The 18661-nt window shown below is 35.8% G+C and overlaps 1 protein-coding gene across 5 annotated transcripts in view; it reads right to left on the reverse strand.

Annotated features, from left to right (window-relative positions):
* The window catches only part of LOC124381928, a 37675-nt gene extending 24316 nt beyond the window's left edge, over positions 1–13359 (reverse strand). For 3 of the 5 annotated variants that reach the window (XM_046843883.1, XM_046843882.1, XM_046843886.1), the window contains exons 1-5: positions 13043–13358; positions 11855–12253; positions 8573–10211; positions 5047–5313; positions 3309–3713 (exon numbers count right to left, since the gene is read on the reverse strand). In XM_046843883.1, the coding sequence (XP_046699839.1) occupies positions 3309–3713; positions 5047–5313; positions 8573–8991 (1091 nt within the window). In that variant the 5' untranslated portion in view covers positions 8992–10211; positions 11855–12253; positions 13043–13358. Of the gene's footprint in view, positions 1–3308; positions 3714–5046; positions 5314–8572; positions 10212–11854; positions 12254–13042 lie in introns of all 5 variants that reach the window. The other 2 variants (XM_046843887.1, XM_046843884.1) reach the window with 1 other exon arrangement.
* Between the last annotated feature and the right edge of the window lie 5302 nt (positions 13360–18661).

An 18661-nucleotide genomic window follows, 5' to 3' on the forward strand; every position in this document is an offset into this window, starting at 1 on the left:
AGCAACCTCAGATGGAAGTGTATTCAGAATAGAGTAGTTTTGTGTTAACGTGCTGCCCTTTTAAGTCCAAGTTGTATTTTTGCTTCTTTTGCTATTTTTATTTGTGTATGTAGTGAATTGCTGTGAATTATTTTCTCCGAGACTTTAATTTTGAAATTAAATGTTATTATGGAGGAAACTCGCATGTTCTATTACTTATAGAAACTAGTGATGGGAAGATCTGATCATTTTAATGATTCGGTTTTTTAAATCTCGTTCATCAAAATTAACGAATGTTTTTTTGTCATTTATTTTATTTAGTTCCTTTGATCAGAAATAAAATAACATTTAACATTTTTAATAAGCAGATTCTCCAACATGTCTACATACACCAACTCTGATAAAAGTTCAAATAATGTAAATATGACAATACAGCTAAGCAAATTATGATGAACATAATGAGGAGCTTCACCCCTCATATCTTCTGATCCGTTTATTAGTTATTTTGTCACATGACTCCCATAATTATTGTAACAATAATGTCAAGATTTGGAACAAAAAAATTGCATTGCATTGTGTAGCATCTATGGAAGTCACATGATAAATGAATGAAAGACTCAAACAAGAGGACTCATGAGACGAATTACTCACTTCTGTTTCCTGTGTAATGCACTACAGAGAGTATATAGAGGTCACATGATAAAATAACTAATCAGACTAGAAGAGTCATGAGGTGAACTATTCTGTTTCCTGTACATTACCTATGGAGATTTTGTGATGCTTTGCTCATGTGCATCCAGTAGAAAATGAATAAATCACTCTTTGGTGTGTCTCAAAGAACGAGTAGTGAACAATAAACAAATGGTTCATGAAAGACCCATCACTAGTTAAAACGTGAGAGAAGAAAAATAACGTGCACAGCACAGCTCATGCATGTGATCTTCTAACAGTCTAGCCTTTGGAAAACATTTGACACTAAGCAACTTTAAAAATCTTAAGCAAATTTAATGGATGGTTTGATGTAAGATGAACAGACATGTTTGTTATATTTACTCAAGTAGTTCAACACAGCCAAAAATTTCACTGTGGATATAATGCATGACATTCTAGAAGGAGTTATAAGAAAAACTGGACCAATTCTGCACATGGTGTATGTGCTGTGAAGCTAAACACAAATTCTTTAAAGCACAATTAAAAACTTTCAAAAACATCACCAAAACACTAGTAGTCAAAAAGCACCAATTTTGTATTGCCATATACTGCGAGTCTTTTAGCCAGTGCAGATTGTCTTTTGGCCCAGGAAAGATGGTAGAAATACTGACACTTATTAATCAGTTGCACACCAAAAGGGTTTTTTAAGAATTTTACTCTTGAGTGAAATAATTTTATGTATTTAAAACATAAATAAACTATTAGTGAAACATTACTAATAGGATTTATTTGAGAGTTAAATATTCACTATTAAAAATTTAAATATTCTCTACATTTGTGAAATATTAACACAAATATTTAATTGAGTAAGAATTTTTTTACTAATAAAATGGAAATAAACAATTCATTTGTGAAATATTAACACAAATTGGACTTAATTGAGAGATAACTCCTATCCAGTGAAAGCTACAAAAATCTATTCTGCTTAATGACAGGACTGTTGTGAAGCTGTTTGTAGTGCATAGAATATATAATAATAATAATTCGTTACATTTATATAGCGCTTTTCTGCAGCACTCAAAGCGCTTTACATATGAAAGGGGGGATTCTCCTCAACCACCACCAATGTGCAGCATCCACCTGGATGATGCGACGGCAGCCATATTGCGCCAGAACGCCCACCACACACCAGCATATTAGTGGAGAGGAGGTAGAGTGATATAGCCAATTAATATGAGGGGATGATTAGTAGGCCAGCGGGCAAGTTTTGGCCAGTATGCCGGGGCACACCCCTACTCGTTTTCGAAAGACATCCTGGGATTTTTTAATGACCACAGAGAGTCAGGACCTCGGTTTAACGTCTCATCCGAAGGACGGTGCTTTTTGACAGTATAGTGTCCCCGTCACTATACTGGGGTGTTAGGACCCACACAGACCACAGGGTGAGCACCCCCTGCTGGTCTCACTAACACCTCTACCAGCAGCAACCTGGTTTTTCCCAGGTGGTCTCCCATCCAAGTACTGGCCAGGCTCAACCCTGCTTAGCTTCAGTGGGCAAGCTGTCTTGGGCTACAGGGTGATATGGCTGCTGGGCTATCTTAGGGACAATTTATTTATTAAACCTCTCCAGGTTTGGAACAATTTTCATTATTAGAAATGCCTGAAACAGGATTTTTACATACTGTCCAGACCACCACCTTTAAACTAAATCACCTGCCTTTAATTTAAAACAAATATTAGGGATTGAAAATACATGTGCAACCTGGAGCAAAGAATAATAAAGAGGAAGATGATGAGTATTTGGGGATAAAGTCACACAGAGAGTTAAGAGGTGATTCTCACTCAGCCAATAATATAATTTTCAATAACACAATTTTCTCACAAAAGTAAGTACACCCCTCACATTTCAGCATCCATTTTAGTATAATCTTTTCAAGACAGTACTATAGAAATTAAACTTGGATATACTTTAGAGTAAACGATGTTCAGCTTGTATAGCAGTATAGATTTACTCATGGCAAAGAACTCTAAGGATTTGAGAATTAGAATTGTTGCTCTCCACAAAGAAGGTCCCAGCAACAACCTGTGCAGTTCTGGTGAATTCCATGACCAGGTGTATAAAGGCAGTGCTGGATAACAATGGTGCTCACACAAAATATTCACACTTTGGACACAGTTTCATGCGACATGTTTACTTAGGGTGTACTCAATTTTGTTGCCAGTTATTTGGACAATAATTGCTGTGTATATATAAATGTTTCATTTTTTATCATATTATATATCATATTTTTTATCAACTATTGAGAACATATAATAAAATTGTTGCTGAAATTTAAGGGGTGTACTCACTTTTGTGAGATACTGTATGTAACTGAATAAACCAAACAACCAGAGACAGATTCCTCAGACCCATATAAATGATAAATATAAAGCCTTTTTCTTTAGAACTTTGCTTGGACAACACATACTGTAGGAAGAGTTTCCTGTTCTTCAGTGCATTCAGTTTAAACATTTTTAATAATAAACAGTAGCACATACCCCTACCATTAAGTACCAGAAGAAATAAAATCTTAAGTTTCAGTTCATAGTTCTGTATATTCATTTACACAATGTCATTAAAATTTTTACTTTATAGCTGTAGTGAAGAATGTAGTAAAGCATATATGAAAACTTTAAACCTGAGCTGTGAGATGTAGGGCAGACACCAAAGGAAACTCCACACTTCACTCTCATCTTCTGTGCAGTCTCTCAGCTCCACTGGTTTCATCTGTGTTTGGAGTTTCAGCACTTCCCAGAGGTGAGAGACTTTTCTCTCTGAGAGATTTATGGACCAGACATCAGGAACTGACTGATAAACTGGCAGCAATGCTGGAAGAACACTGCTGCCTGTTTTACTCTCATACTGCTTCACATGGGAGTACAGATCCAGCAGGAAATCACTCTGTTCTTCTTTATTTGGCATAATTCTCTGCACTGTGACCTGGATGTTTTGTGGTTGTTGTAGAGCTGCTTGTAAACACAAATCCAGTTGAAATATTCTGCATCTCTTTTTATGTTCTTTAATTCCATGTACAGGGTTGAAGCTGAAGAAGTGTGAGAGACTCACATTAATAAATTGCACAACACAGCAGACAACTAATAAAAACTTTGCAAGACCGCCAACATTAAACTCAAGTACTTTCCTGTATTCCAGAAAAAAACATGAGAAAATGCATAAGCTGTAAATGGAAACTTTTTGCTGTCAACTACAATATAATTAGAATAATGTGTTTACTGTCAATAAGAAAAGAAAGACTAATATGATGAGTAAATACTGAAATAAAATTTAATATTAGGGCAGTAAAATGTTTGTGCAAATTATGAGGATTTTATCAAGTAAATCTTGCATTTTGTTTTCAGTGTAGGGAAGAAATTGAGACATTATACGGGCCTAACAATGGGTTGTTCTTCTTACAATGAATAAACACTTTTGTTATGACATTTATTAATTTTAATAAAAATGTATTATTTTTAGTCATATATTTATTGAGAGAAATTATCCAATATTATATAACTGTGAGAGGCAGAAGTATGGATTAGCAGTTAAATTAAAAGTCAAACTAGACTCGATCTATTTTTTAAGGTATGATAATCAAGTGTCAGTAAGTGCCCTGTTTCACTCAACAAACAGGGATCTATCAAAGGCTGATCTTCACAGCATGTTTTTGGAAGTGCGTAATGGCATGAACAAAGTAAAGACCTCTAAGATCCTCAAAAATATTTTTTTTAAAAAGAGTTGTTACTCATCAGGCTTGAAAGGGTTACAGATCCATCTTTAAAGTCTCCACAAATCCAGTCAGGCAGATTGTGTAAAAATGAAAATTGCCCTCCCCAGGAGAGGACCACCCATTAAATCACTCAAAAAAAACAATATGCATAATAGTCTGCAAGGTCACAAAGAAACCAAGAGTAAATCTTAAACAAATAAAGTGTTCTGTTATTTTGGCTAATTTTAATGTTCAGGAGTGCACAATCAAAAAACACTGAAATGCTTTCAAATGCCTTGGTGTGCATAGCAGAGTTGCAAAGTGAAAGCCTCTACTCAAAAAGAACAATGTTTAAAATTTCTCCAAGCCATTACACAGGACTGATAAACAGTTACCAAAAATTGTTTACTTGCGATTATTACTGCACAAGAGATAAACAGAAAAGGTTCACACACTACTGCCATTCACAGAAATGTAATATTGGATGATTTTACTCAATAAATAAATGACCAAGTATAATATTTTTGTCCCATTTGTTAGACTGGGTTCACTTTGTCTACCTTTAGGACATGTCAAATCTGCTGGGTTTGGGTCAGACATATAGCAAATTCTAAATGGTTTACAAGCTTCCAAACATCACTGAAACACAGTAAATATATTATTGACTCACTGGAGAGCGCTGATGTGTGGTAGCCAGGAGAACACTTTGTAAACAAGATCTGTGAGCTGTCGTGGGTCTTGGTCAAAGTGTAAATGTAGATTTCTTTTCTCTGAATTTTGGGTTATAATTTTTCCAACTTGCTCAAGGACATCTGTAGGGCTGCTCATTAGTATGTGAATCTCATTTCCACATAACTGAAAGAGATGTATAAGATAAACCATCTTCTCATACTTTAAGGCCATTGTCCAAACCTGACATAGTGTCGTTGAAAAATCCCTGTAGAAAAAAAAAAAAAAAAAAAGGACATTAATGTAATGTATATTTGTAAATACTGTATATATACACATGCATTATACACACAAACACATACATACAGTATATATATATATATATATATATATATATATATATATATATATATATATATATATATATATATATATACAGTGGCGATCAAAATTTATAATTTTGTATAATTTACAATTTATAAACAATTCTGAAATAATGTCATCTTCACTGCTCAACAGTTGAGGGAGTTTTTGTCCTGTCTATACCATGCTACCAGAACACCTTTTCCACAAAATAACTAAGGCATTTACAAAAAAAAAAACATCATTTTCCAGAAAACACACTGATCAAAATTAGAGAACACTTTCAGATACCTCCCAGTTATTGGTGTTAATCTGGTACCTGGTGCTAATTTAACCCCAATTTAACTGGCAGCCTAACTTCCAGTTTCACTGACTCTGCAAGATGGTGGGCCGTTCTTAAGTGACTGAAAGCCTCCAGCAGCAGGTTGTCCAGATGAAGGCCAAAGGGATGACTCTATCAGCCATAACAAGACAAGTTGGTCGTTTCAAATCTGTGATTTCAAGAATATTGAATCTTTACAACATCACAAACTCATTCAAGTCTGCCAACAAGGCTGGTCGTCCACGAAAGACAAATTCAAGAGAGGACAGGATACTGCGGAGGATCTCAATGGACAATCGTTTCCACACTGCAGCTGGAATTGTTCACCAGTTCAGCGCTGAACAGGGTAAGGATCTGTCTCGTCATACAGTGTCTCGACGTTTAAGAGCATTTGGACTGAAAGCCACTCTGCAGTGACCAAACATCTCATTAGCAAAAAGAATCAAAAGGCTAGACTAAGCATGTTATGTGGACAGAGGAGAACTGGTCCAAAGTTCACTTTAGTGATGAAAGCAAGTTTAATTTATCTGGGTCCGATGGGAAACATTATGTTCGGCGACAAACTGGAGAAAGACTAAACCCAAAGTGTGTAAAGAAGTCAGTGAAAAGTGAAGTAGGAAGTGTCATGGTTTGGGGCATGTTTTCTGCAGCAGGAGTTGGGCCTCTTATACAGCTACATGGCAGAGTGAATGCAAATGTTTATAAGAACCTTCTTCAACAACATATGGTTTCTTTCCTGCGTTCATCACCCAATCAGCCCGCAGCGTTCATGCAGGACAACGCTCCATGTCACACAGCAAAACTGGAAACATTGAAATAATGACATGGCCTGCCCAGAGTCCTGATCTCAACCCAATAGAGAACCTCTGAAAAATCCTTGGCGACAAAGAAACCCACTACAGTCACCAAACTGTGGAGGAGACCTGAAGAAGAGTGGACCAAAATCACACCAGAGCAGTGTGAGAGACCAGTGCTGTCCTGTGGCTGCAGATGTGCTGAAGTCATTCAGAGCAGAGGCCTGTACACTTCCTACTAATTACTGACTGTTGTAACCTTCAGAAAATTATGTTGTAATTTTTTTCCATGCTACAGTCATTGTTGTTCTCTAATTTTGATCAGTGTGTTTTCTGCAAAATAATGTTTTTTTTTTGTAAATGCCTTAGTTATTTTGTGGAAAAGGTGTTCTGGTAGCATGGTATAGACAGAACAGGACAGAAACTCCTTCAACTGTTGAGCAGTGAAGATGACATTATTTCAGAATTGTTCAATTGTTTATACATTGTTCTCTAATTTTCTAATATATATATATATATATATATATATATATATATATATATACACAGTACAGACCAAAAGTTTGGACACACCTTCTCATTCAAAGAGAGTTTTCTTTATTTTCATGACTATGAAAATTGTTGAGTCACACTGAAGGCATCAAGGGCTATTTGACCAAGAAGGAGAGTGATGGGTGCTCGCCAGATGACCTGGCCTCCACAGTCACGGACCTGAACCCAATCGAGATGGTTTAGGGGTGAGCTGGACCGCAGAGTGAAGGCAAAAGGGCCAACAAGTATGACATTTTTCAGATGTTTCACACTTTTTTGTTATGTATATAATTCCATATATAATTCCACATGTGTTAATTCATAGTTTTGATGCCTTCAGTGTGAATCTACAATTTTCATAGTCATGAAAATAAAGAAAACTCTTTGAATGAGAAGGTGTGTCCAAACTTTTGTTCTGTACTGTATATACCAGTTTTAAAAATTATAAACTCTTCCATTAGCACCTAAATCCTTCAAACTGGCAGTCATCAACCCCCTAATTAAGAAACATGGCCTTGACCCATGTCAGTTGTCCAACTACAGGCCAATATCAAATCTTCCCTTCATATTAAAAATTTTAGAAAAGGTTGTAGCACAGCAGTCATGCTCAGTTATGACCAGGGCTTAAACCATGTGACGTTTATTGAGGATTTGGGAAGGAAATAGAGAAGGGAGAAGCATGGGGAAAAGTATAATAGAAATTAACAACCGAAGCAAAATTAAAAAAAACAAGGCAAAGTAACAACCCAAAAGACAAAAAGGAAAAGAAAAGAAAGGGAAAGCAAGGGGAAATATACAAAAAAGCTGAGCGAGTTTGACAAAAACCTAACCAAACAAAAGAACAAAGGAAGTTCAACCGTTTAAATAGTCCATGAGGCGGGAAATAAAAGGAGGTGCATACTGACATCTAGCGGTAGCACAGGGAAAAACCTTGACACAACCAGATGTTATGGCTCATGCGTATCCCGGTACGTGTCTTCCCACCGGCACTCTCTCAACGGCTGCGCTTTTCTTCCCAAAGCGCACCGCGCCCCTACTAACACTACGAACACTAGCACTAACTAACAGCAGAGATTCACCAGTATACAATACAACACCTGTAGCAGCTGTAAGACTTGATTTTTCCGCCACTTCCGCGAGTTCTTCTGCGGCTGCACCGAGACAACCGACGTTATATGGCAAATTTTTCCCCCCTTGTGCTCGAGATATTAGAGTTCGGTGACATAACCGATAAAAAATGCTTAGAAAAGCGAGAATTTGGCGGTTCCACTTCAAAAACGTCGACTTAATAGGGTTGTCGAGGTAACCGAGGTCGAGATAAGTGGATTCCACTGTATATATATATATATATATATATATATATATATATATATATATATATATATATATATATAGGTAAATACGAGGAAATTAGCAAAGAAGGCTGTGAAAAAAAAAGTCTTTTTTGTTTGCCATATTACTGAGATGATTTCTGTAGTGATAAAACCCTTAAAATTATATGATTTAAATATACATACCTTAGATATTGTGAATATTTGAGAATTGTCTTCAGCCCAGACAGGGACACTGCACTTTTCTCCAAATTAAGATGAACCTGTTTGCTCCTGGAGTTGCTGATTACATAGGACACTGTACAGCATGTGTAAGGGTCAAGATGTTCCTCAGTAAAATCAAGACAATAGTCTATTTTCTCCAGAAAGGAGCAGCAGAATTCAGGTGACTGAAATTCATACAGACACTGGCAAATAAAGGCAATGTCATGGTCATCTGGCTGATCACAGAAGAAAGTGTTTAAGACCTTCTCAAAGAAAGCATTGGTATTTTCCTTGACTTTGTTCAATGAAAAGAGACCCTCCAGATGGGGAATGCTTTTCCATGAATCCACGATTCCACGATTTCCATGTAGTCCACACAGAAAAGGAATTACATATTTCATGTGCTGAGTTTCTTCATTCTGACACAGCTGAAGTACCTCGTCAATTATTTCTGTTTTTTCTAGAAGCCACAGAGCAGAAAAAATTCCTGCATTGTGTTGTGAGGAAATGCACAAAAGTGCCTATCAAATGCTGGGGACACATCTGAAGCAGTCTTCAAGAAGGTATGAGCAATGTCATTTTCTTCATAATCAAACTCCAGGTTAAAAGTTTTTAATTTGGTAGCATTGAAAGCACTCTCAGCTAGAGATAAAACCATATCCCTGTAGTTTTATTGTATCCACCTAATCCCTGCAATTTCTTTAGACTATAATTAAAAATCCACATGTACATCTCATTAGCAGTGCATGGTGTCTGTGTTTCTTTAGAAGTGTTGTTTAAAGTGCAGGCTGCCACCATAAATGCATACATAGGAATATGGCAGAGACTGAAAAGTGCAGGATTGTTTATCACACTGTCTACTAAGTCTGGATCATCAGTCATTTTGTTAAAAAAATCATAAATTGACTCTTCACTGAAACCTTGAACGTAGATTGTGCATGTTGGCCAGTCAGAGAATTCATTTTCTACATCAGACCTGCATGTTGCCACAATCTTTGCTTCAGGCAGAAGTTCATTTTCCATGATCTTCAGGAAAACTGTGTTGTTCAGAAAATCTCCATTGATTCCATCAAAAACAATGGTGACCCTTTCAGAATATTCTTGAAGATATTGCATAATTTCTTCAGCATTTTTTTTCATCTGTGGGTTTGACCTGAAAAATGTGCTTAGCAGAAGTTCTTCTAAGGTAACTGCAGCTGAGGTGTTTGACAGTGTGTTTTCATCAAAGTAAAACATGAAGTCAAGGGTTCTGTCGTTTCTCTCTGCCCAATGATGCAACATTTGTTTAACAACTGTTGTCTTCCCAATTCCAGGTTTTCCTACTATTAGGATATTTTTCTCCCTGCTATTAAGCAAATCTTCAGAGGATTTCCCCTGTGTGTCCCTTGGTATGTAGGCCTTCATCTTTTTTGAACGAGTCTTTTTAGATTTCTTGCTCTTAATTTTGAATTTGTTATATGGTGTATTCTTTTCTGTGTTTGTATCCAACACTAAAGGAATAAAGGTGACATTTTCTTGTATGTTTTCTCCATACAACTGCAGGTTTTGCTTCCAGTGTTCAGCAAGAATATGACTTGAATTTTCTTCATAAAATGTTGCAGCTGATGACATGAGATAGGTCCTAAAATAACCACATGTAAAGTGAAAACATTATTGGTTAGATTAATAAATATTAAGTTAATAACCATTAAATTAAATAACCATTTCTATGTCTGGAATGAATTTCAGTGTAACACAGATAATCTGCTTATTACAGCAGCAAGCATTAGTGTCCTGTGTCTCCAATGTTTGAATCATAATGATTTCTAAGAATAGGTAAGAGTACCTCTGCTTAACTTATTTAGTAAGTTCTCAATATTTTCAGATGACAAATATGTCTATGTGATTTGTTTTTTTATAAAAAACAAAGTGTACAATCTAACCTTTAGAGTGCCTGTCAAATGTTTGGAAACACCTAGCCTTCTATGTTTTTTAAAAGGCATGCTCATTAGGTAATGTAACATTATGCAGATTTACTTGAACCAAACAAATATACAAAAGGTACAAATGTTAAGGAAGAACTGTTTGCTCTCGATTTATAGCTTACAAAACTGGGATAAATGCTTCTGGTGTGCATGTTAAAAAGACATTGAAAGGGGAAATTTAACTGACTATCAAATAAGGGCAAGTTTAGTTTGAACCTGTCACCTGTGGTTAAGACATTGGACTTCTGATCGAAAGGTTGTGAGTTTAAATCCCATCATTGTAAGTGCAAATGTAAATGTAATGGCAGTCTAACTGCATAATAGTGTACTCGTGTGCAGGAATTACACCCGGAAACTAAAATGCTCATTTTGCTACTCATGTCATTCTAAATTGCTCCCAAAGTGGCAAAGACCCTTTTAGGTTATTCTCCTAAAACTGGCTTGCTGGTTGCTGGCTTGCAAATAAAGCTTTCTGATGTGTTTTTACCTCTACCTAGACACATACATTTCATAGAACACCCTATTGTGACTTTAGGTGTGGTGTTGCACAGCCACCTATTCTGGCTACAAAAAAAGATGGTTTGGGCTTAAATAAGGGCTATGCTTGACATGAAGGAAACCCACATCCCACAGCCCAAATTTGGTAAGATGGTAGCAATTGCAGCCTGCCTGAGACCCAAGACCAAAACATTAGTGAGAAGGTTTCTGGGGCAGGCTGGCTATTGTCGAATGTTTGTGCCTAATTTACAGACAGATGCATTGGACAGAGGGCTGGGGGCCGTGTTGTCCCAGATGGTGGAGCGGGAGGAATGCAACATGCTCTACATCACCCACAAGTTCTCAATGGGGAAGAAATTATACAATATATTATATAAATCATTAATAAAGACACTAAAAAGTGAAATTTAACTGAGTGTGGCAAATAGAATCAAGTTCAGTTCAAACCCATTGCCCACCTTCTATTCTGCCTCCCTGAGCCAAAAGTCTCCAGAAAAGGAATGTGTATGTGTTTGAAGAAAAATGAAAGTCTAGGAAATTCCAAACTTTTGACAGGTACTATAAGTGTAAACACATTCAACATTACTATCCTGAACGCATAACAAAAATGAATGCCAAGCATCTTTGAAACACAATTTCAACTAAATAATCACCTTGTAAAAAAGCAAACACAATATGGAAAATCAAAAACTGTGCCAACATAAATGAACTCATCCTACTTCTGATACATTCATTTTTAATCCATAATAAATACAATAGTTTTGTAAATAGTTAATAGTATGCTTATATTAAACATGCTTACCTTGATTATTATCTTCAGCCTCATCTCTAAAAGAAAACATGCAGATCCATGTATGTAAATCTGGAGCCTGACTAGATAAATTTGGAATTGGCAGAACAGATTTCCTCTCATGGTCCAGTATTCTGAGAAACTGATAGCAGGCCTCCTCACCCTTGTTTAAGACAAAGTCCAGTATCTTCCTGGTTTTGTTGAAACTTGTTGTTTCTGTCTCAATTTGATTAATTTCATTGTCACTGAAAATTTTCCGTTGCTGAAGTTTTTCAAAAATAAGAGGTAGGTTTTTTAGTTGTCCAACCAGGTTTTCAACAGCATCTTTGAGATATTGTTTTGCAGACTGATTTGAAGAAGCCATATAGATAAGGTCAGTTCTTCAGCTTCATAAGCTTACTGAGATATCATCTGAAAAATATAATAGTACATTTAAATAATTAATAATAAATAATAAATGTAAAACATTTTAAAATATAAAAAAGCCACAGAAAAAAGCCTTTTAGAATGGCAGGTTACTGTGATATAAAATATATATATATATATATATATATATATATATATATATATATATATATATATATATATATTAAACAGGATAAAAGATGCCACCCTGAATTTAAAATTACAACATATAAAAATGAAGGAAAAAGCTGTTACTATACATCGCTTGGTTTGTTCTGGTATATTATACAGCTGAAATGTAGATCAATACACATTTTGCCTATAATATTGACTGCTTGAATGTCATGTGATATTGATCATCATTTCTTACAGAAAAGTACCACATTCATAATCTAATATTAAGCAATTTTCATCAGGTTTAAGGATTCGATAAATTTTTCTATTAATACAAACATATATGTTGGAATTTGTAGTGCTGACTTTCTCTTTATTTTACCTGTTATAAAAAATACAACTTACGATTATTTTATCTTAATTTTAATTCATCTAATCACAAATTCAAAATAATCAAACTAGTGTGAAACTACTGATTAATTCTCGTATTAGAAAGTATGTAAAAATATGCTTAGGTTTAAATTTTCCAAGCATAAGACATTATTTATACAATAAGACAAAGAGCACGTGCGGTGCTTTCACTTTCTCAAAACCGAAAGTAAACCAAAAGTAACACTTACCAGTGTCCCTGCTCACAGCGAGGAAAAGTTATTTACACTTAAACATTACTTTAAAACTTACCGAAAATATGTAACTTCATTGGTTTCAGGCAGACGTCTCTGATAAGCGGAAATAACCCTGGTAGGAGGGTTTGCTGAATGTTACAACAAATCAGGAGCTTCCGTAAACAAGGCCTGGCCCTGTGTACGGGTTTCTGAACGTCGATCAGTTAAAGTTGTCTACAAATAATCAACGATCTGTATTTCCTCGCCGCCAACTGTGAAGTTCAAGTGGGGCTAATCTTTATCTTCATCGTCCTCACCATCGTCATCTTCTTTTTTTTCTTCTTCTTCTGCTGCTTCCTCTTCTGCCGCCGCCTCCTGTGGTTCTTCTTCTTTTAGCTTTACAGTGGTGCATTACTGCCACAACATGGCTGGAACTGGGTATCTTACATAGAGTACAGTATTTATTTGATTTGGCCCAGTAATGGACGAAGTATACAAACCATATACATATGACTTTTCCTGCTATATGAGGGTCTTTTTCAAACTGTTACCACACATTTATACCACACCACACCGCACAAGGTCACTTTAAGGACAATCACATCAACCACCTTAAATGTTTACTGTTTTACTGTTTACTGTCTTAAGCATACCTTGTATATACACTTTTTCTCATATATATATATATATATATATATATATATATATATATATATATATATATATATATATATATTTTATAGTTTATACTGTTTATTTATCTGCCTTCTTTTTCTTGGTTTATTTTTCTCCCCATCCTATTTCCTCATGCCAAACCATTGTAAAAAGCATTTCGTACTCTGTATGTATGTAAATGTGACAAATAAAATTTGATTTGATTTGATTTGAAATTTGGAGGCACTCAATTATACAGGACATCTTTAGATACGCTATAATAAAATTTTAGTCACTTGAACTTGAATCCCAAACCTGTTCCAGCATGGTGATGCCCATGTGCACAAATTGAGCTCCTTGAAGATCTGGTTTATATGCTTTACAAGATCTTGAGTGGTCTGCTATAAAGATCTGATCTCATCCCTACTGAACACCTTTGGGATGAATGTGAATGCTGACTGCACCCCAGGTCTCCTCACCTTCATCAGTACCTGCCTTTCTTAATAGCCTTGTGGCTGATGAACACAAATATACATAATCATACTCCAAAGATCTAGTGGAATATAGTGTAGTTGAGTAAAAATAGAGATACAGTGGGTAAAATATTACTCCAGTAATATTGAAAGTGCACCCTTTAAATTTTCACTTTTCTAAATTTTTCACAATTTTCACTTGACTAAAAGTATAAGAGTATTTAAGTTAAAAACTATGATTTATTACAGCTATAATGTTCCTCTTATGATTTTTGTCACAAGACTCTTTGCCTAATCAACTCAGTTTATGTAAAAAAAAGACTCTAATGTGACTGATCTATTAATAGAATGATATTAATGAGTCAAACACTGATTTATATCTATTACAATTATCCTGAACCCAAAACCTTCTTTTTGACTACAGTACTTCAAAATAATCATAAAATATAAAAAAAGATTTATAAGTAATACATTTTTCATGGATTCTGTGATGATTGTATTAATGTATTATGATGTTTACTTAATGTTAATTTAATTCTTAAATTAATTTTATAATTTCATATTTATTTGTTTTATTTAATTTAATACCTTGTGACAAGACAACTAAGTATAAACCATTTTACTGATGTTAAAATTGATGTGATGTTGCATTTTCAAAGTAGGGAACAGACAACACAAAAAGACCTTGGCCCAAGATACTGGTTCAGTTGATGTTCCATGTTCTAACAAGTTCAAGATCATGTCCATGTTCATCCTTTACACAAAGACAAACTCAAATAAAACGGAACATGTTTGTTTATTTTCTGTTTCTTTTTTATTCATAATTGTAGCATTAGACTCTGAATCGGAAGGTCATAGGTTCACATCCCAGCATCACCAAGCTGCCACTGCTGGGCCCTTGAGCAAGGCCCTTAATCCTCAACTGCTCAGTTGTAAGACGCTCTGGATAAGGGCGTATATGTATACAAAAAGTGACCTTTTTAATTTTTATTAAAAAGTTATTTCAAATGATAATAAATACGTAATGTTTTCGGCTCTGAGTTACACAACTTCGCCAGTAGGTGGCGGTATTAGATTTAATATAACTAAATCTTGTGGTCAATTCTCTCTTGTTCACTGTTGTGTGCTGTTGACAAATTGAGTTGCCATCTATTACAATTCTTAACATATATTAAAAGTTGGGGGTGTGTGTTCAACAACAATGATTATGGCTTTAGAATGCAGCATGTTGTTTTAAATGTCCATGATGGAAGAAATTAAGACCATGATAGACCTCTTAGAATCTTAGAATTTTCAAAAAGCAGGCAATAATGCAGCTCAGGATGCTCACATTCTGTAGACTGTTGTGAGGATGTGTGGTGGGAACTGTGCCTTCTTCAGCTTTCACAAAATGTAGAGATGCTGCTGGGCTTTCTTCCTTTGTTCTGTGGAACTGGTGTTAAGGGACTGTTGAGGTTTTCCACCGGGTAAACAAAATGACTTGGTGTTCTACATGATCTCCATGTAGAAGCCATTGATGTTCAGTGGGGAGTGGTCAATATGTGTCCTCTTGAAGTCAACAACTATCTCTTTGTTTTATCCACATTCAAAAACTGATTGTAGGCTTTGCACTATTCTATTAACCTCTGTTCTTCATCTCTCTATGCTGAATTGTCTTGTGCATTGCTACACACTCTGAACAGCAGGGAACCAAATATTGATCCCTGGGGGGCCCCAGTGCTCAACGATGTGGTGTTGGAGGTGCTGTTCACGATCCGGACTGCCTGAGTTATCTGTGACAAAAATTACAGGATCCAGTGACAGAGGGAAGTGTTTAGGCTCCACACATCTTCCTGATCACATGCTGAGCAATAATGTTGTTTATTGCTGAGCTAAAATATATGAACAGCATCTGTACATATGTGTCTTCATTTTCCTGATGAATGAGGGCTAGGGGGAGTGTGGTGATTGCATCGTTGTCTGTGGAGCGGTTAGCGTGACATGCAAACTCTGGGCATGCAGGCAGCAAGGTCTTGATGAGTCTCTTGAAGCACTTCATGATGATAGGAGTAAGTAAGTGCACACAATGTCATACAGAACACAGACTGACTGTTTTATTAGAGGTAAGCATTTTGTAACTTGGTGTCTGTTATGCAAGGTATATTTGATGATGGGCCACTGAATTATATTTATATATATATATATATATATATATATATATATATATATATATATATATATATATATTTATATATATTATTTACATTTCGTTCATTTTTGTTAGTTTATAGCTCTGTGTTCCTTTTAGTAATTTATGTTGTTTGACATAACATCTTGGTCCTGGGGAAACATTTCATTTCAATGATTACTGCACTGTATATGGTTAGAATGACAATAAATGACGACTTGATTTCTCAGTCCCTACTATATTTGTGTAAGTGTTCGCAGAGGTCTTATGATACGAAAATCATACCATTTTGTTTATATTGGAGTGCTCAATGTCTGATTTCACATCGAACTACCAGTTTTCTCTCAATACGTTAATATACAGCCTATTATTATAATGTGAAAAGAAAGATGCTTTTTAAATTCCACTTTTTCTGAGCGACACAGAAGCATAATGGAAGCAGAGATGTAAAATAACAAATGGGATAATCTGTGATGGTATATTTTGTTCTAATTCTGTAAATTAAATTTAGTTTTTTAATGCATTGATGTTGGCTATACATACAGCACTCTCGCACAGGTAATTTAGCAGATTTAATATGATTTGCCAACAAGTGAAATGCAAATTCTGTCTAAAGTGTTAATAGTTTGTTATATATTTGTAATATCCTATGTATCCTTTATACAGTGTTTTGAAATTTTTACTTCTCTGTATGCAGACTGAAACCAGGATGAACACAGACATGGTTTTCTGGTAGATCCAAGATGTTGCTGATTGGTGCAAAGTTTCCAGGAGAAATTAAAGACATAAAAGGCATATCATTGTTAAGTCTGTAATCAGGAGACACCTTTAAAAATCTAAATGTTGAAATTAACCTCAAAATGCAAACAACTTTTACCACTCAAAACAGAAAGGCTAGATTAATGGAAATAGTCGCATAAGGAGAATGAAACGAAAGGTCTCATGCTCCAAATTATGCCACATCATCTATCAAACACTGAGGAGGTGTTATGTAATGGCCATATAGGGCATATAATGGAATTTCACATTTGCACATTCAGTAAAATGTCAGTCAAGTTCATTTTTAACTCAAAATTGTAATCTCTTTAAGAGATTAAAACACTGAGGTTATGAATAACTTATGAGTAGCTTTGGAAGTATATGCAAATTAAATTGACAATTAATAAGCAATTATGATCTTTAATCATTTTAATCTTCTGACTTATTTAGTTGAAGGTAAAGAGCAGAAGCATCAGACTTGAAGTCATATTGTTGAAGTTTGTTTATAAACAATATATATATCACTACAGTGGAACCCGGTTATCTCGCCCTCGGTTACCTCGACAACCCTATTAAGTCGACATTTTTGAAGTGGAACCGCCAAATTCTCGCTTTTTCTTAGCATTTTTTATCGGTTATGTCGACTTTTTTATGTCGTGGAACCCTAATATCTCGAGCACAAGGGGGGAAAAATTAGAAATGTTAACGTCAGTTATGTCGATCGGCACTGTGCAGCCGCAGAAGAACTCGCGGAAGTGGCGGAAACATCAAACCTTACAGATACTACAGGTGTTGTATTGTATACTGGTGAATCTCTGCTGTTAGTAAGTGCACATATGCATTTTTTTGTTAAATGTTATGCGATGAACGGGAGCGCGGCGCTCCCGGCTTCAACTCTTTATCGAGCGCGCGCGTCGCTTCTTACCGAGAGAGCCGTGCTCCTTACCGAGCGCGCGGGCGAGCAGGGTAAGGAGCACGGCTCTCGGTAAGGAGTTGAAGCCGAGCTTCAGAGAAAGCGGCCGAAAGCACCTGCCACGCCCCCTTCGGCCGTTCACGTTTGAGACTTTTCTGTCCCTCGTTTTTGGTTTCGGGTTCGGTTTTGGATCTTCCGGGTTTTTCCGGCTTCGCGCCGTGCCGGTCGCGGTATTTTGAATTTCCTATTTTTCCATTCACAAACTCTCTCTCTCTCTCTCTCTCTCTCTCCCCTCGGCATCGCGGACGTAAGTTTTTTCGGACACTTTGCTTTGTGTGTTTGTGCGGATTACTTCAGCCTGATGGTCATAAGTTTTCAAAAACTTAGTTATTGTTTTTGTTTTCTTTTTTTTCCACATGTGGACTAAATGTGTTTTTTTGAGTGATCTGTGTGTTTATAATGTTGGAGAATATAATAAAGGATTGTATGGAGAATGGACGGTGGTTTGTATTGTATACTGGTGAATCTCTGCTGTTAGTAGGTGCACTTATGCCTTTTGTTGTTAACAAACGTATGTACATTTTTATAGCATGCCTTCATCAAAACAAATCGCGGCAATGCTGTTGTGTAAAAAAACCCTCCAAAAACACGTGCATGCACATTCTCATTTATTAACGCACATCATGTACATAAAGAAATTTCAAGCACGTTAATATACTGCCGCCATTT

Source organism: Silurus meridionalis, chromosome 29, assembly GCF_014805685.1.
Source record: "Silurus meridionalis isolate SWU-2019-XX chromosome 29, ASM1480568v1, whole genome shotgun sequence".
Classification (NCBI taxonomy): domain Eukaryota; kingdom Metazoa; phylum Chordata; class Actinopteri; order Siluriformes; family Siluridae; genus Silurus; species Silurus meridionalis.